Source organism: Leptodactylus fuscus, chromosome 8 (assembly GCF_031893055.1).
Source record: "Leptodactylus fuscus isolate aLepFus1 chromosome 8, aLepFus1.hap2, whole genome shotgun sequence".
Taxonomy (NCBI): domain Eukaryota; kingdom Metazoa; phylum Chordata; class Amphibia; order Anura; family Leptodactylidae; genus Leptodactylus; species Leptodactylus fuscus.
Genome location: NC_134272.1, coordinates 19,056,505 through 19,075,722, shown reverse-complemented (window position 1 = coordinate 19,075,722; position 19,218 = coordinate 19,056,505). Strand labels below are relative to the sequence as shown.

The window sequence follows — 19,218 nt, the reverse complement described above, 5'->3', positions numbered from 1 at the left end:
TAACACCTATTTAAAACTTAAGGAAGATCCAACAACAGCATATAAAAAAACTTTAGAAACCCTTATCAAAGAAGGTGAGGCATTAGGGATCTTTGATAAAATGGATAGCGAATACCTTATTAACCCTACTCCTACCATACCAACTATATACGGTCTCCCAAAAGTCCACAAAAACATCAAACCTGTCCCGTTACGTCCTATAATATCCGGACGTAATTCCCTTAATGAGAGGCCCGGGGCATGGTTGGACAAAATACTTCAGCCTCTTGTTTACCGCACCATGGGTCATATTAAAGACAGCCGAGAAATATTAAAAATATTTGACAACTTTATTTGGGAAGAAAATATGTCCTGGCTTTCTTGTGATGTCAGCTCCCTTTATCCTAGTATCGCCCACGGGGATGCCCTCGATGCTTTAGCCTACCAGCTCTATAAATATAGCCTATACACCCCAGCAATGTGTGAGTATATTCTATCCATCACTTCATTTTTATTAACACACAATTATTTCGTTTTTTTGGACACTTTTTATTTGCAGATTAAGGGGGCTCCTATGGGAGCCCCCTTCTCACCTTCACTTGCAAATTTATTTTTATCGTTTTGGGAAGAGAAATTCATTTTCTCTCCTGCCAATCCGTTTATTGATTCTGTTTTCTGGTATGGGCGCTACATCGATGACCTACTCATAGTGTGGGTCGGAGATGTGGCGCCCATACCGGATTTTATTTCTTTTTTGAACAAAAATGAATATGGTTTAGGTTTTACATTTCAACATAGTTTTTCTACAATAAATTTTTTGGATATTACATTGCTGGGGTGTGTGGACTCAAATAGGGTTATCACTAAATTATATCGCAAACCTACGGCTGGTAACGCTATTTTGAAGGCAGATAGCTGCCATCCGGCGGCTACTATCAGAGGGATCCCCGTGGGGGAATTAATCCGAGCAAAACGTGCTTGCAATCATGAGGAGGATTTTGTACAAGAAAGTCAGGAGGTAATCAACAGACTCCAAAGCAGAGGTTACTCTAAGAAAATATTGAATCAGGCATTTGAGAAAGTACAATCGAGGGATAGAGAAAAATTATTGGAGGAAAAAACTGAAATTAATACCAATCTAGAACACGCCACAGTGTTCTCAACAAATTACAGTCCACAATTCAATTTAATAAAGAAAATAATCAAAAACAATTTACCTATCCTGGAGCTTGATGATACAGTTAAAAAAATCCTTAAAAATGGGTTTCACTTTGTCCCTAGGAGAGGTGTATCTTTGGGGAATGATTTGTCCCCTAGTTTCTTAAAATCCCCCAACATTAGTTTAATACCAGATAGAAAGGGATCGTTTAGGTGTGGCAGACCTAAATGTAAGAGCTGTCCCTTTACTGACAATACGGAAGAATTAAGCAGTTTTAAAACAAATTTCAAAGTAAAGTTCAATTCCAGCATTAACTGCACCACCAGATATACTGTATACTGCATCAAATGTTCAGCTTGTAGAATGGACTATGTAGGCAGTACCACCAGGCCATTGAAGGTAAGAATAGCCGAACATATCAGAGACAGTAAGAAGCAGGGTACGGATGGTATTTCTGGTGCATCAAAACATTTCTCGAGTAAACATGGTGGAGAGATAGATAATTTCTCTTTCTGGGGAATTGAAACAGTCAATGATAACATCAGAGGAGGCAATAAAAAAAAGATCTTACTTAAAAAAGAAGCATTATGGATCCTCCGGTTTGGCTGTCGGCAACCGGAGGGTATGAATGCTAAGTCAGACCTGGCTTTTATTTTTTGACTAACAAACTTTTCATTTCTAACCTTATTAAATTAACGTGTTTTATTTTATATCATTATTTATCTTAGTGTTATATAAAAAACATATAAAAAACTTTTAGATATGTTAAGGGATGTGTTGAAAAGTTTTGAGAATTAAGGTATCTGTATCAGCGAATCTGATGTCTATCTTAGATGCTTGGTTAAAGTTAGTGAGAACAGTGTTACATGTCAGTTTACCTGTTAGATTAGATTTCAGCCCTCAACTCTGCAAGTTAATTACCTTGGGAGTGGTCAGGCTTGTTGTACCTTTGTAGGACTAAATTCACATGGAGGGAGGTACTGCGGTAATCTGTTTCAGTTTAGTATTGAAAGTAGCTAACTTTTTGATATCAACTTTAGTTAGAGTTGAGATATTTATTCTTTTATGCTCGTGCAACAGAATAATCTCGAATAAACAAGTGTTTTTTGTTTTTTTTGTTTTTTTTTTTTTTTTTTACTTCTATCCTTGTCTCTATTTAAAACAAAACTAAGTGAGATCCACAAACTTGCCAGGAAGGGTTAAATGATCAGCTGATGATGTAGAAAGGTTTTGGATCCTCCCAGTTTTAGTCATCTCAGAGTGTATATTAAGTTCACACTGCTTACAATGTTCAGGCTAGTTTCACTATGAGTAAGGGACGCCTCAATAGTCCCGAAACGCGTCAGTTTTCTAGCGGTTTTTAACTCACCATGTCCAGTGTCTACCTTGTCTACACTATGTTTTTTTGTGTTTAAATGTATACTTCAGCCTATGGTGGCAAACAGAAATTTTAAAAGGATGAAATAAAAAGAAAAGTTTTTACAAGCTGTGAGTCGCGGACCCTTATATCGAACCTTCGGTTTGACAAGATTATACTTCCATTTATTTACTCCAATGAGTCAAGGAGAATAGGGTCGTGCACCAACAATCATCATTTGAACGACTACAAGGGTGAGCTACTTTATATCTTTTTCTATTTTTGTATTTTTAGTTATATTCTTGTACATAGGAGCAGTATTATAGTAGTTATATTCTTGTACATAGGACTAGTATTATAGTAATTATATTCTTGTACATAGGCAGTATTATAGTAGTTATATTCTTGTACATAGGAGGCAGTATTATAGTAGTTATTTTCTTGTACATAGGAGTAGTATTATAGTAGTTATATCCTTGTACATAGGAGGTAGTATTATAGTAGTTATATCCTTGTACATAGGAGCAGTATTATAGTAGTTATATCCTTGTACATAGGAGCAGTATTATAGTAGTTATATCCTTGTACATAGGAGCAGTATTATAGTAGTTATATTCTTGTACATATTAGGCAATGTTATAGTAGTTATATTCTTGTACATAGGGGGCAGTATTATAGTAATTATATTCTTGTACATAGTAGTAGTATTATAGTAGTTATATTCTTGTACATAGTAGTAGTATTATAGTAGTTATTTTCTTGTACATAGGAGCAGTATTATAGTAGTTATATCCTTGTACATAGGGGCAGTATTATAGTAGTTATATTCTTGTACATAGGGGCAGTATTATAGTAGTTATATTCTTGTACATAGGAGTAGTATTATAGTAGTTATATTCTTGTACATAGAAGCAGTATTATAGTAGTTATATTCTTGTACATAGGAGCAGTATTATAGTAGTTATATTCTTGTACATAGGAGCAGTATTATAGTAGTTATATTCTTGTACATAGGAGCAGTATTATAGTGGTTATATTCTTGTACATAGGAGTAGTATTATAGTAGTTATATTCTTGTACATATGAGTAGATGGTTGCATTTTTAGTACATGATATTGTAATGAACCTTTGGCTATTTTATCATACAGGACACTTATCACCCAATGGATCTGAACACTTACCTCCAGAGGGTGAATTTGACAGACTGTGCACCTCCTTCCCTCTCAGCATTACGGGAATTACATCGCCACCATGTACACTCTGTATCCACAGAAAGTCTTAGCATACACAGTGGAGAAAAAATTATTTTGGACATTCCATGGATTTATGACAAAAAAGTTGTCAGACGACGAGGTGGTTTCTGTTGTGAGAACAATGGACTTTTCTTTTGGGTTCTACAACAACTGGGCTACCAACCAAGAATACTGTCAGCCAGGGTGTTGAACCCCGTAATCAAGATTTTTGGTCCACCATTTGACCATATGCTATTGACAGTAGAACTGGAAGGCAGGAGATGGCTTTGTGATGTTGGTTTTGGGGAAGGATTCATTGAACCATTTCCACTGGAGGCTGGATGGGAAGAAGAACAGGACAGCGGTGTGTTCCGGTTACAGGTAGAAGGAGATGAGTGGTACCTGGAGAGGAAGGAGGAGGAAACCTGGAAGATTCTCTACAAGTTCACCCTCGAGGAGAGGGAAATTGAGGACTTTGTGGAAATGTGTGAATATCATCAGACGTCGCTCAGCTCCATATTTGTGCAAAAGTCCTTCTGTTCCCTACAACTTCCATGTGCAAGACTGACGTATATGGGCCACCGACTGATCAGCACCAAGTATATGAAGGGAGGTGGAAGTGTGAAGACCACTCAAGAGCTCACTGAGGAGCAGATCCCAGGTCTACTCAGAGATAAATTTGGGATTGTCTTGAGTGGAAAACTAATACCAAAAGATGAAGATGTTGTGATACCAAGTCAACATCAATCGGTAAGATTCACAGTTGAGGATATGTTGATAAAATGTGGGTAGTTGTCTTGTCTTACATTCCACACATGGTCTGCTTCTGACTATAATTGCCAACATGTTATGTTATGGTTGCCCAGGTATATAAACCAGTGGTACATTGCATGGTCAAGTGGTTCAAACTATTGGATGGCACCAAATCCATAATTTTAACATAGTAACATAGCAGATAAGGTTGTACAAAGACTATCAAGTCCAACGTATAAACGTACAATGTTAATCCAGGGGAAGGCAAACACCACCCACCGCACTCATAAGACAGGCAGTAATGGTGCCTAAGATTTCTAGAGACCAGAGGTACAAGCATTTTCTGGCATGTCCTCGGACACCTGGGTTTATTAAGTTAACTAATCAATTATTGTTCTCTTCTAGACCTTCTCCTCCAAGCCAGATCTGAACACCTATCTCTAGAGGGTCGGCATTACCGAATTCTCAGCATCTTCAATGCAACCTTCTCTTTTTATACTACGGACTTTATACCACCACCACATACTCTCTGTCCCCTTTGAAAGTCTCAGTATCCACAGTGGGGAGAAAGTTCTTCCGAACATTTGCGGGATATACGACAAGATTGTCCTGAGGACACGTGGAGGCTTCTGTTCTGTTGTGGGTCTTGCAAGGATTGGGGTACCAGCCCCGAGTTTTATCAAGCAGATTGAAAGATGAAGTAACAGGTGTTCATGGCCCACAATTTGACCATATGATACTAACAGCAGAAGTGGATGGAAGAAGATGGCTTTGTGATGTTGGTTTTGGGGACGGAATTATAGAACCTGTTCCACTGGAGGCCGGGTGGGAAGAGGAGCAGGACACTGGTGTGTACAGGTTACGGGTAGAAGATGAGTGGTACATGGAGAGGAAGGAAGACAAAGTCTGGAGGAGTCTCTACAAGTTCACCCTTGAGGATAGAACATATGAAGACTTCCGGTAGATATGTGAATATCATCAGACCGATCCAAGTTCTTTTTTTGTCAAAAAACCTTCTGTTCCCAACCTTTCCTCCCCTGTACCTCCTATCATTGTACTTGGGGGTCTGAAGAGACTTCAGGCACAAAAAGAGTTTACGGAGCGTTTTTGGGAGCATTTTGCGTGTAGAAAAACACGCTTCCGTAAACGCTCCAAAAAACGCTCCGTAAACGCCACGTGTAAAAAAACACTCCAAAATACACGCGTAAATTTTTTACACAAAGTTAAAGCTTCCTTGTCTTATACCCCTTGGTCACCTTGGCCTCGGGGGCTTCTCCTCCCCTGTCGTTTTGTTTTATCTGTTTATTTTATGATTTGTGCGCGAGCCGATATATTGGCCCCACTCGGGCCTTGCTTTTCCTCAACACTTTCCATGCCTTACCTTTGTTTTGACATGTTTTGAATTTTGAAAACTTTAATAAAAATTGATTACACCTAAAAATAAAGTTAAGGTTCATTTAATTGGAGAGTCAACAGAGGAGCAGTATTATAGTAGTTATATTCTTGTACATAGGAGTAGTATTATAGTAGTTATATTCTTGTACATAGGAGTAGTATTATAGTAGTTATATTCTTGTATATAGGAGCAGTATTATAGTAGTTATATTCTTGTACATAGGAGCAGTATTATAGCAGTTATATTCTTGTACATAGGAGCAGTATTATAGTAGTTATATTCTTGTACATAGGAGCAGTATTATAGTAGTTATATTCTTGTACATAGGAGTAGTATTATAGTAGTTATATTCTTGTATATAGGAGCAGTATTATAGTAGTTATATTCTTGTACATAGGAGCAGTATTATAGCAGTTATATTCTTGTACATAGGAGCAACATAGGGGCAGTATTATAGTAGTTATATTCTTGTACATAGGTGCAGTATAATAGTTATATTCTTGTACATAGGAGGCAGTATTATAGTAGTTATATTCTTGTACATAGGAGCAGTATTATAGTAGGTATATTCTTGTACATAGTAGTAGTATTATAGTAGTTATATTCTTTTAGAAAAAATAGAGAAGTAGCTCACCTATCTTCCGTTCACTTGTCCTCCTGTGGTGCACGACCCTGTTCTCCTTGACCTCTTGGAGCAAAACGATGAGAAAAAATTCCATAAAAGGATTCAAACAAAGTTTGAAGGATCTGCAGCTCAGAGGAGGTTAAAACTCAAAAAAGTATAAGTATAATAGTTATATTCTTGTACATAGGAGTAGTATTATAGTAGTTATATTCTTGTACATAGGAGCAGTATTATAGTAGTTATATTCTTGTATATAGTAGTAGTATTATAGTAGTTATATTCTTGTACATAGGAGCAGTATTATAGTGGTTATAGTCTTGTATATAGGAGTAGTATTATAGTAGTTATATTCTTGTATATAGGAGCAGTATTATAGAAGTTATATTCTTGTACATAGGAGCAGTATTATAGCAGTTATATTCTTGTACATAGGAGCAGTATTATAGTAGTTATATTCTTGTACATAGGAGCAACATAGGGGCAGTATTATAGTAGTTATATTCTTGTACATAGGTGCAGTATAATAGTAGTTATATTCTTGTACATAGGAGGCAGTATTATAGTAGTTATATTCTTGTACATAGGAGCAGTATTATAGTAGTTATATTCTTGTACATAGTAGTAGTATTATAGTAGTTATATTCTTGTACATAGGAGTAGTATTATAGTAGTTATATTCTTGTACATAGGAGTAGTATTATAGTAGTTATATTCTTGTACATAGTAGTAGTATTATAGTAGTTATATTCTTGTACATAGCAGTAGTATTATAGTAGTTATATTCTTGTACATAGTAGCAGTATTATAGTAGTTAAATTCTTGTACATAGGAGCAGTATTATAGTAGTTATATTCTTGTACATAGTAGTAGTATTATAGTAGTTATATTCTTGTACATAGGAGTAGTATTATAGTAGTTATATTCTTGTACATAGGAGCAGTATTATAGTAGTTATATTCTTGTACATAGGAGTAGTATTATAGTAGTTATATTCTTGTACATAGGAGCAGTATTATAGTAGTTATATTCTTGTACATGGGGGCAGTATTATAGTAGTTATATTCTTGTACATAGGAGGTAGTATTATAGTAGTTATATTCTTGTACATAACAGGCAGTATTATAGTAGTTATATTCTTGTACATAGGAGGCAGTATTATAGTAGTTATTTTCTTGTACATAGGAGTAGTATTATAGTAGTTATATCCTTGTACATAGGAAGTAGTATTATAGTAGTTATATTCTTGTACATAGTAGCAGTATTATAGTAGTTATATTCTTGTACATAGGAGCAGTATTATAGTAGTTATATTCTTGTACATAGTAGTAGTATTATAGTAGTTATATTCTTGTACATAGGAGTAGTATTATAGTAGTTATATTCTTGTACATAGGAGCAGTATTATAGTAGTTATATTCTTGTACATAGGAGTAGTATTATAGTAGTTATATTCTTGTACACAGTAGCAGTATTATAGTAGTTATATTCTTGTACATGGGGGCAGTATTGTAGGTATATTCTTGTATATAGGAGCAGTATTATAGTAGTTATATTCTTGTATATAGGAGCAGTATTATAGTAGTTATATTCTTGTATATAGGAGCAGTATTATAATAGTTATATTCTTGTACATAGGGGCAGTATTATAGTAGTTATATTCTTGTATATAGGAGCAGTATTATAGTAGTTATATTATTGTACATAGGAGCAGTATTATAGTGGTTATAGTCTTGTACATAGGAGTAGTATTATAGTAGTTATATTCTTGTACATAGTAGTAGTATTATAGTAGTTATATTCTTGTACATAGGAGAAGTATTATAGTAGTTATATTCTTGTACATAGGAGTAGTGTTATAGCAGTTATATTCTTGTACATAGAAGCAGTATTATAGTAGTTATATTCTTGTACATAGGAGTAGTGTTATAGTAGTTATATTCTTGTACATAGGAGCAGTATTATAGTAGATATATTCTTGTACATAGGAGGTAGTACTATAGTAATTATATTCTTGTATATAGGAGCAGTATTATAGTAGTTATATTCTTGTACATAGGAGGTAGTATTATAGTAGTTATATACTTGTACATAGGAGCAGTATTATAGTAGTTATATTCTTGTACATAGGAGCAGTATTATAGTAGTTATATTCTTGCACATGGGGCAGTATTATAGTAGTTATATTCTTGTACATAGGAGTAGTATTATAGTAGTTATATTCTTGTACATAGGACTAGTATTATAGTAGTTATATTCTTGTACATAGGAGGCAGTATTATAGTAGTTATATCCTTGTACATAGGAGTAGTATTATAGTAGTTATATTCTTGTACATATGACTAGTATTATAGTAGTTATATTCTTGTACATATGAGCAGTATTACAGTAGTTATATTCTTGTACATAGGAGCAGTATTATAGTAGTTATATTCTTGCACATAGGGGCAGTATTATAGTAGTTATATTCTTGTACATAGGAGTAGTATTATAGTAGTTATATTCTTGTACATAGGACTAGTATTATAGTAGTTATATTCTTGTACATAGGAGGCAGTATTATAGTAGTTATATCCTTGTACATAGGAGTAGTATTATAGTAGTTATATTCTTGTACATATGACTAGTATTATAGTAGTTATATTCTTGTACATATGAGCAGTATTACAGTAGTTATATTCTTGTACATAGGAGGTAGTATTATAGTAGTTATATTCTTGTACATAGGAGTAGTATTATAGTAGTTATATTCTTGTACATAGGACTAGTATTATACTAGTTATATTCTTGTACATAGGAGCAGTATTATAGTAGTTATATTCTTGTACATAGGACTAGTATTATAGTAATTATATTCTTGTACATAGGCAGTATTATAGTAGTTATATTCTTGTACATAGGAGGCAGTATTATAGTAGTTATTTTCTTGTACATAGGAGCAGTATTATAGTGGTTATATCCTTGTACATAGGAGGTAGTATTATAGTAGTTATATCCTTGTACATAGGAGCAGTATTATAGTAGTTATATTCTTGTACATAGGAAGTAGTATTATAGTAGTTATATCCTTGTACATAGGAGCAGTATTATAGTAGTTATTTTCTTGTACATATTAGGCAATGTTATAGTAGTTATATTCTTGTACATAGGGGCAGTATTATAGTAGTTATATTCTTGTACATAGGAGCAGTATTATAGTGGTTATATTCTTGTACATAGGAGTAGTATTATAGTAGTTATATTCTTGTACATATGAGAAGATGGTTGCATTTTTAGTACATGATATTGTAATGAACCTTTGACTATTTTATCATACAGGACACTTATCACCCAATGGATCTGAACACTTACCTCCAGAGGGTGAATTTGACAGACTGTGCACCTCCTTCCCTCTCAGCATTACGGGAATTACATCGCCACCATGTACACTCTGTATCCACAGAAAGTCTTAGCATACACAGTGGAGAAAAAATTATTTTGGACATTCCATGGATTTATGACAAAATAGTTGTCAGACGACGAGGTGGTTTCTGTTGTGAGAACAATGGACTTTTCTTTTGGGTTCTACAACAACTGGGCTACCAACCAAGAATACTGTCAGCCAGGGTGTTGAACCCCGTAATCAAGATTTTTGGTCCACCATTTGACCATATGCTATTGACAGTAGAACTGGAAGGCAGGAGATGGCTTTGTGATGTTGGTTTTGGGGAAGGATTCATTGAACCATTTCCACTGGAGGCTGGATGGGAAGAAGAACAGGACAGCGGTGTGTTCCGGTTACAGGTAGAAGGAGATGAGTGGTACCTGGAGAGGAAGGAGGAGGAAACCTGGAAGATTCTCTACAAGTTCACCCTCGAGGAGAGGGAAATTGAGGACTTTGTGGAAATGTGTGAATATCATCAGACGTCGCTCAGCTCCATATTTGTGCAAAAGTCCTTCTGTTCCCTACAACTTCCATGTGCAAGACTGACGTATATGGGCCACCAACTGATCAGCACCAAGTATATGAAGGGAGGTGGAAGTGTGAAGACCACTCAAGAGCTCACTGAGGAGCAGATCCCAGGTCTACTCAAAGATAAATTTGGGATTGTCTTGAGTGGAAAACTAATACCAAAAGATGAAGATGTTGTGATACCAAGTCAACATCAATCGGTAAGATTCACAGTTGAGGATATGTTGATAAAAATGCGGGTAGTTGTCTTACATTCCACACATGGTCTGCTTCTGACCATAATTGCCAACATGTTATGTTATGGTTGCCCAGGTATATAAACCAGTGGTACATTGCATGGTCAAGTGGTTCAAACTATTGGATGGCACCAAATCCATAATTTTAACATAGTAACATAGCAGATAAGGTTGTACAAAGACTATCAAGTCCAACGTATAAACGTACAATGTTAATCCAGGGGAAGGCAAACACCACCCACCGCACTCATAAGACAGGCAGTAATGGTGCCTAAGATTTCTAGAGACCAGAGGTACAAGCATTTTCTGGCATGTCCTTGGACACCTGGGTTTATTAAGTTAACTAATCAATTATTGTTCTCTTCTAGACCTTCTCCTCCAAGCCAGATCTGAACACCTATCTCTAGAGGGTCGGCATTACCGAATTCTCAGCATCTTCAATGCAACCTTCTCTTTTTATACTACGGACTTTATACCACCACCACATACTCTCTGTCCCCTTTGAAAGTCTCAGTATCCACAGTGGGGAGAAAGTTCTTCCGAACATTTGCGGGATATACGACAAGATTGTCCTGAGGACACGTGGAGGCTTCTGTTCTGTTGTGGGTCTTGCAAGAATTGGGGTACCAGCCCCGAGTTTTATCAAGCAGATTGAAAGATGAAGTAACAGGTGTTCATGGCCCACAATTTGACCATATGATACTGACAGAAGAAGTGGATGGAAGAAGATGGCTTTGTGATGTTGGTTTTGGGGACGGAATTATAGAACCTGTTCCACTGGAGGCCGGGTGGGAAGAGGAGCAGGACACTGGTGTGTACAGGTTACGAGTAGAAGAAGATGAGTGGTACATGGAGAGGAAGGAAGACAAAGTCTGGAGGAGTCTCTACAAGTTCACCCTTGAGGATAGAACATATGAAGACTTCCGGTAGATATGTGAATATCATCAGACCGATCCAAGTTCTTTTTTTGTCAAAACACCTTCTGTTCCCAACCTTTCCTCCCCTGTACCTCCTATCATTGTACTTGGGGGTCTGAAGAGACTTCAGGCACAAAAAGAGTTTACGGAGCGTTTTTGGGAGCGTTTACGCGTGTAGAAAAACACGCTTCCGTAAACGCTCCAAAAAACGCTCCGTAAACGCCACGTGTAAAAAAACACTCCAAAATACACGCGTAAATTTTTAACACAAAGTTAAAGCTTCCTTGTCTTATACCCCTTGGTCACCTTGGCCTCGGGGGCTTCTCTTCCCCTGTCGTTATGTTTTGACTGTTTATTTTATGATTTGTGCGCGAGCCGATATATTGGCCCCACTCGGGCCTTGCTTTTCCTCAACACTTTCCATGCCTTACCTTTGTTTTGACATGTTTTGAATTTTGAAAACTTTAATAAAAATTGACTACACCTAAAAATAAAGTTAAGGTTCATTTAATTGGAGAGTCAACGGAGGAACCGAGGATCTAGGGGCTCGGAATACGGTCTGTCCATATTACTAGTTGTGGTAGATCCTCTACAATACATGTTTAGGAGACAATCCTCATACAGTAAGCTGTCCAGTAGGCTTAATGTAGCTCTCTGCACTTTGCACTCCTGTTCGTGGTTTTAGACACATTTATGCATCTGTCATATGGACCTTCATGAGTGTTTTTAGAAGCTCCAAAATTCTCACTTTCCATGAGACAAACAATAGGTGCAAAATAAAATATGTAGACAAAAATCGTAACTTGCAGGCTATAAGGAACAAATATTTGGCGCACGCATTAAAAATCGTACAATTTTTGGCACAACATAAGCAGACACTTGTAAACCGCGCCTGCTCATAATGGCGCACACTGTTCATAAATATGTCAGAAATGCGGCGCGCCATAAATAACGCATAATGTGTTGTGAATGTGAAAGAAATAAAACACAGGGCTAAATAACTCCTAAAATTTTGCCAAATTTCTTATGGAATTGTGCCAATTTTTTTTTGATGAAGAAAACTGATCAGTGGTGTCAAATGGTAAGAGGGAAGAAATTACAGAACCTTCTCCACTAGAGGCAGAATAGGACAGAAACATCAGTGACCGCAATACAGAGACAGCCACATCAGTGACCGCAATACAGAGACAGCCACATCAGTGACCGCAATACAGAGACAGACACATCAGTGACCGCAGTACAGAGACAGCCACATCAGTGACCGCAATACAGAGACAGCCACATCAGTGACCGCAATACAGAGACAGCCACATCGGTGACCACAATACAGAGACAGCCGCATCAGTGACCACAATACAGAGACAGCCGCATCAGTGACCACAATACAGAGACAGCCGCATCAGTGACCACAATACAGAGACAGCCACATCAGTGACCGCAATACAGAGACAGCCACATCAGTGACCGCAATACAGAGACAGCCACATCAGTGACCGCAATACAGAGACAGCCACATCAGTGCTCCCAATACAGAGACAGCCACATCAGTGACCACAATACAGAGACAGTCACATCAGTGACCACAATACAGAGACAGTCACATCAGTGCTCCCAATACAGAGACAGCCACATCAGTGCTCCCAATACAGAGACAGCCACATCAGTGCTCCCAATACAGAGACAGCCACATCAGTGACCACAATACAGAGACAGTCACATCAGTGACCACAATACAGAGCCAGCCTCATCACTGACCGCAATACAGAGACAGCCACATCAGTGACCGCAATACAGAGAAGCCGCATCAGTGACCGCAATACAGAGACAGCCACATCAGTGACCGCAGTACAGAGACAGACACATCAGTGACCGCAATACAGAGACAGCCACATCAGTGCTCCCAATACAGAGACAGACACATCAGTGACCGCAGTACAGAGACAGACACATCAGTGACCGCAATACAGAGACAGCCACATCAGTGACCGCAATACAGAGACAGCCGCATCAGTGACCGCAATACAGAGACAGCCACATCAGTGACCGCAATACAGAGACAGCCACATCAGTGACCGCAATACAGAGACAGCCACATCAGTGACCGCAATACAGAGACAGCCACATCAGTGCTCCCAATACAGAGACAGCCACATCAGTGACCGCAATACAGAGACAGCCACATCAGTGCTCCCAATACAGAGACAGCCACATCAGTGACCACAATACAGAGACAGTCACATCAGTGACCACAATACAGAGACAGCCGCATCAGTGACCACAATACAGAGACAGCCGCATCAGTGACCACAATACAGAGACAGCCGCATCAGTAACCGCAATACAGAGACAGCCGCATCAGTGACCGCAATACAGAGACAGCCGCATCAGTGACCACAATACAGAGACAGCCGCATCAGTGACCACAAACAGCCACATCAGTAACCGCAATACAGAGACAGCCACATCAGTGACTGCAATACAGAGACAGCCGCATCAGTGACCACAATACAGAGACAGCCGCATCAGTGACCGCAATACAGAGACAGCCGCATCAGTGACCACAATACAGAGACAGCCACATCAGTGACCGCAATACAGAGACAGCCACATCAGTGACCGCAATACAGAGACAGCCGCATCAGTGACCACAATACAGAGACAGCCACATCAGTGACCACAATACAGAGACAGCCACATCAGTGACCGCAATACAGAGACAGCCACATCAGTGACCGCAATACAGAGACAGCCACATCAGTGACCGCAATACAGAGACAGACACATCAGTGACCGCAATACAGAGACAGCCGCATCAGTGACCGCAATACAGAGACAGCCACATCAGTGCTCCCAATACAGAGACAGCCACATCAGTGACCGCAGTACAGAGACAGCCGCATCAGTGACCGCAGTACAGAGACAGCCGCATCAGTGACCACAATACAGAGACAGCCACATCAGTGACCGCAGTACAGAGACAGCCGCATCAGTGACCGCAATACAGAGACAGCCACATCAGTGACCGCAATACAGAGACAGCCACATCAGTGACCGCAATACAGAGACAGCCGCATCAGTGACCACAATACAGAGACAGCCACATCAGTGACCACAATACAGAGACAGTCACATCAGTGACCACAATACAGAGACAGTCACATCAGTGACCACAATACAGAGACAGTCACATCAGTGACCACAATACAGAGACAGCCGCATCAGTGACCACAATACAGAGACAGCCACATCAGTGACCACAATACAGAGACAGCCGCATCAGTGACCGCAATACAGAGACAGCCACATCAGTGACCACAATACAGAGACAGACACATCAGTGACCGTAGTACAGAGACAGCCGCATCAGTGACCGCAATACAGAGACAGCCACATCAGTGCTCCCAATACAGAGACAGCCACATCAGTAACCGCAATACAGAGACAGCCGCATCAGTGACCGCAATACAGAGACAGACATATCAGTGACCGCAATACAGAGACAGACACATCAGTGACCGCAATACAGAGACAGCCACATCAGTGACCACAATACAGAGACAGACACATCAGTGACCACAAACAGCCACATCAGTAACCGCAATACAGAGACAAACACATCAGTGACCACAATACAGAGACAGACACATCAGTGACCACAATACAGAGACAGCCACATCAGTGACCGCAATACAGAGACAGCCACATCAGTGACCACAATACAGAGACAGACACATCAGTGACCCCATAACAAACTGGCACATCCGTGCTCCCCTAACAAAGCCTTGCTTTTACAATAGTATCAGATTCCCAGAAATCTCTCTATATAAAACCCTTTCATTGTAGAATCATTACTGGCTGGAGACCACAGACTTCACCACTGTCCGCTCCCCGTCTGTATACATCACCTATAAGAAGTTCATTTTACTGTGAATTTCCCCTTTAAATTTCAGCATTATAATTCTCAGGCCACTTCTCAGCCAATCCCTGGGTAGTATGGGGGAGTGGAGTGCCCTGTCACAGAACTACTCTGGAAGTTTCAACTTTGCACTTCTTGCAGGAACTTAAGAAGGTGAGTGATCGGGACACATGGGGGGCCTTTATTAATGTACAGCTAGGGCTCAGCTTTTATCCTAGTATTAAACCTGAGCCATACTGAGAACTACAAGGAACAGATCAGAAGAGACTGGATAGTCTGAGACACAGGAAGAAAGTACAAGAAAAAAGAATATCATAGTGTAACGTATATACAGGAACCTAAAACCACAGATACACTTATATTTCCAGTGTTATAATGGAGGCCATATATTATATCAGAGATCTATGCTATAATACTGTGCCTATATACAAGAATATACAAGCTATCTATCTACAGTCATGGCCAAAAGTTTTGAGAATGACACAAATCTTCTATTTTCACATGATCTGCTGCCCTCTGGTTTTTCTGTGTGTTTGTCAGATGTTTTTATCACATACAGAAATATAATTGCAATCATATTATGAGTAATAAAAGCTTATAATGACAGTTAGAATGAGTTAATGCAGCAAGTCAATATTTGCAGTGTTGACCCTTCTTCTTCAGGACCTCTACAATTCTCCCTGGCATGCTCTCAATCAACCTCTGGACCAAATCCTGACTGATAGCAGTCCATTCTTGCACAATCAATGCTTGCATTTTGTCAGAATTTGTAGGTTTTTGTTTGTCCACCCGTCTCTTGATGATTGACCACAAGTTCTCAATGGGATTAAGATCTGGGGAGTTTCCAGACCATGGACCCAAAATCTCTCTGTTTTGTTCCCTGAGCCATTTAGTTACCACCTTTGCTTTATGGCAAGGTGCTCCATCATGCTGGAAAAGGCATTGTTGATCTCCAAACTGCTCTTGGACGGTTGGGAGAAGTTGATCTTGGAGGACATTCTGGTACCATTCTTTATTCATGGCTGTGTTTTTAGGCAAGACTGTGAGAGAGCCGATTCCCTTGGCTGAGAAGCAACCCCACACATGAATGGTTTCAGGATGTTTTACAGTCGGCATGAGACAAGACTGGTGGTAGTGCTCACCTCGTCTTCTCCGAATAAACTGTTTTCCAGATGTCCCAAACAATCGAAAAGGGGATTCATCAGAGAAAATAACTTTACCCCAGTCCTCAGCAGTCCACTCCCTGTACCTTTTGCAGAATATCAGTCTGTCCCTGATGTTTTTTCTGGAGAGAAGTGGCTTCTTTGCTGCCCTCCTTGAGACCAGGCCTTGCTCTAAGAGTCTCCGCCTCATAGTGCGTGCAGATGCATTCACACCTGCCTGCTGCCATTCCTGAGCAAGCTCTGCACTGCTGGTAACACGATCCCGCAGCTGAAACACTTTTAAGAGACGGTCCTGGCCCTTGCTGGTCTTTCTTGGGCGCCCTGGAGCCTTTTTGCCAACAATAGAACCACTTTCCTTGAAGTTTTTGATGATGCGATAGATTGTTGACTGAGGTGCAATTTTTCTAGCTGCGATATTCTTCCCTGTTAGGCCATTTTTGTGCAGTGCAATGATGACTGCACGTGTTTCTTTAGAGATAACCATGGTTAACAGAAGAGAAACAATGATGCCAAGCACCAGGCTCCTTTTAAAGCGTCCAGTGGTGTCATTCTTACTTAATCATGACAGATTGATCTCCAGCCCTGTCCTCATCAACACCCACACCTGTGTTAATGGAGCAATCACTGAAACAATGTTAGCTGGTCCTTTTAAGGCAGGGCTGTAATGATGTTGAAATGTGTTTTGGGGGATAAAGTTCATTTTCTAGGCAAATATTGACTTTGCAAGTAATTGCTGTTAAGCTGATCACTCTTTATAACATTCTGGAGTATATGCAAATTGCCATTAGGAAAACTGAAGCAGTAGACTTTGTAAAAATTAATATTTGTATCATTCTCAAAACTTTTGGCCATGACTGTATTCATATAGGTAGGGAGCAGTAGTATAGTATAGTATAATTATATTCTTGTACATAGGAGCAGTATTATAGTAGTTATATTCTTGTACATAGGAGCAGTATTATAGTGGTTATAGTCTTGTACATAGGAGTAGTATTATAGTAGTTATATTCTTGTATATAGGAGCAGTATTATAGTAGTTATATTCTTGTACATAGGAGCAGTATTATAGTAGTTATATTCTTGTACATAGGAGCAGTATTATAGTAGTGATATTCTTGTACATAGGGGCAGTATTATAGTAGTTATATTCTTGTACATAGGAGCAGTATTATAGTAGGTATATTCTTGTACATAGGAGGCAGTATTATAGTAGTTATATTCTTGTACATAGGGATAGTATTATAGTAGTTATATTCTTGTACATAGTAGTAGTATTATAGTAGTTATATTCTTGTACATAGGAGTAGTATTATAGTAGTTATATTCTTGTACATAGGAGCAGTATTATAGTAGTTATATTCTTGTACATAGTAGTAGTATTATAGTAGTTATATTCTTGTACATAGTAGTAGTATTATAGTAGTTATATTCTTGTACATAGGAGTAGTATTATAGTACTTATATTCTTGTACATAGGAGCAGTATTATAGTAGTTATATTCTTGTACATAGTAGTAGTATTATAGCAGTTATATTCTTGTACATAGTAGTAGTATTATAGTAGTTATATTCTTGTACATAGTAGTAGTATTATAGTAGTTATATTCTTGTACATAGTAGTAGTATTATAGTAGTTATATTCTTGTACATAGGAATAGTATTATAGTAGTTATATTCTTGTACATGGGGGCAGTATTATAGTAGTTATATTCTTGTATATAGGAGCAGTATTATAGTAGTTATATTCTTGTATATAGGAGCAGTATTATAGTAGTTATATTCTTGTACATAGGGGCAGTATTATAGTAGTTATATTCTTGTATATAGGAGCAGTATTATAGTAGTTATATTATTGTACATAGGAGCAGTATTATAGTGGTTATAGTCTTGTACATAGGAGTAGTATTATAGTAGTTATATTCTTGTACATAGTAGTAGTATTATAGTAGTTATATTCTTGTACATAGGAGCAGTATTATAGTAGTTATATTCTTGTACATAGAAGCAGTATTATAGTAGTTATATTCTTGTACATAGGAGTAGTGTTATAGCAGTTATATTCTTGTACATAGGAGCAGTATTATAGTAGTTATATTCTTGTACATAGGAGTAGTGTTATAGTAGTTATATTCTTGTACATAGGAGCAGTATTATAGTAGTTATATTCTTGTACATAGGAGCAGTATTATAGTAGTGATATTTTTGTACATAGGGGCAGTATTATAATAGTTATATTCTTGTACATAGGAGCAGTATAATAGTAGTTATATTCTTGTACATAGGAGGCAGTATTATAGTAGTTATATTCTTGTACATAGTAGTAGTATTATAGTAGTTATATTCTTGTACATAGTAGTAGTATTATAGTAGTTATATTCTTGTACATGGGGGCAGTATTATAGTAGTTATATTCTTGTATATAGGAGCAGTATTATAGTAGTTATATTCTTGTACATAGGAGCAGTATTATAGTAGATATATTCTTGTACATAGGAGGTAGTATTATAGTAATTATATTCTTGTATATAGGAGCAGTA

General features: G+C 38.1%; 1 protein-coding gene and 2 pseudogenes across 1 annotated transcript; all 3 read left to right on the top strand.

Annotated features, from left to right (window-relative positions):
- The first annotated feature begins 3,647 nt into the window (after positions 1-3,647).
- Positions 3,648-4,519, top strand: LOC142217160 (arylamine N-acetyltransferase, pineal gland isozyme NAT-10-like). The gene has a single exon (XM_075285350.1). It carries the CDS (start codon positions 3,659-3,661, stop codon positions 4,517-4,519), a length of 861 nt encoding a protein of 286 aa, XP_075141451.1. The 5' UTR covers positions 3,648-3,658.
- Positions 4,520-4,581: 62 nt separating this feature from the next.
- LOC142217159 (arylamine N-acetyltransferase, pineal gland isozyme NAT-10-like) lies at positions 4,582-5,626 on the top strand (annotated as a pseudogene).
- Positions 5,627-9,820: 4,194 nt separating this feature from the next.
- On the top strand, positions 9,821-15,533 carry LOC142217158 (arylamine N-acetyltransferase, pineal gland isozyme NAT-10-like; annotated as a pseudogene).
- Positions 15,534-19,218: the final 3,685 nt, after the last annotated feature.

Bases quoted from the DNA above. Each gene is read 5' to 3' on its own strand.
- LOC142217160 (XM_075285350.1), top strand. From the start codon at position 3,659: ATGGATCTGAACACTTACCTCCAGAGGGTGAATTTGACAGACTGTGCA.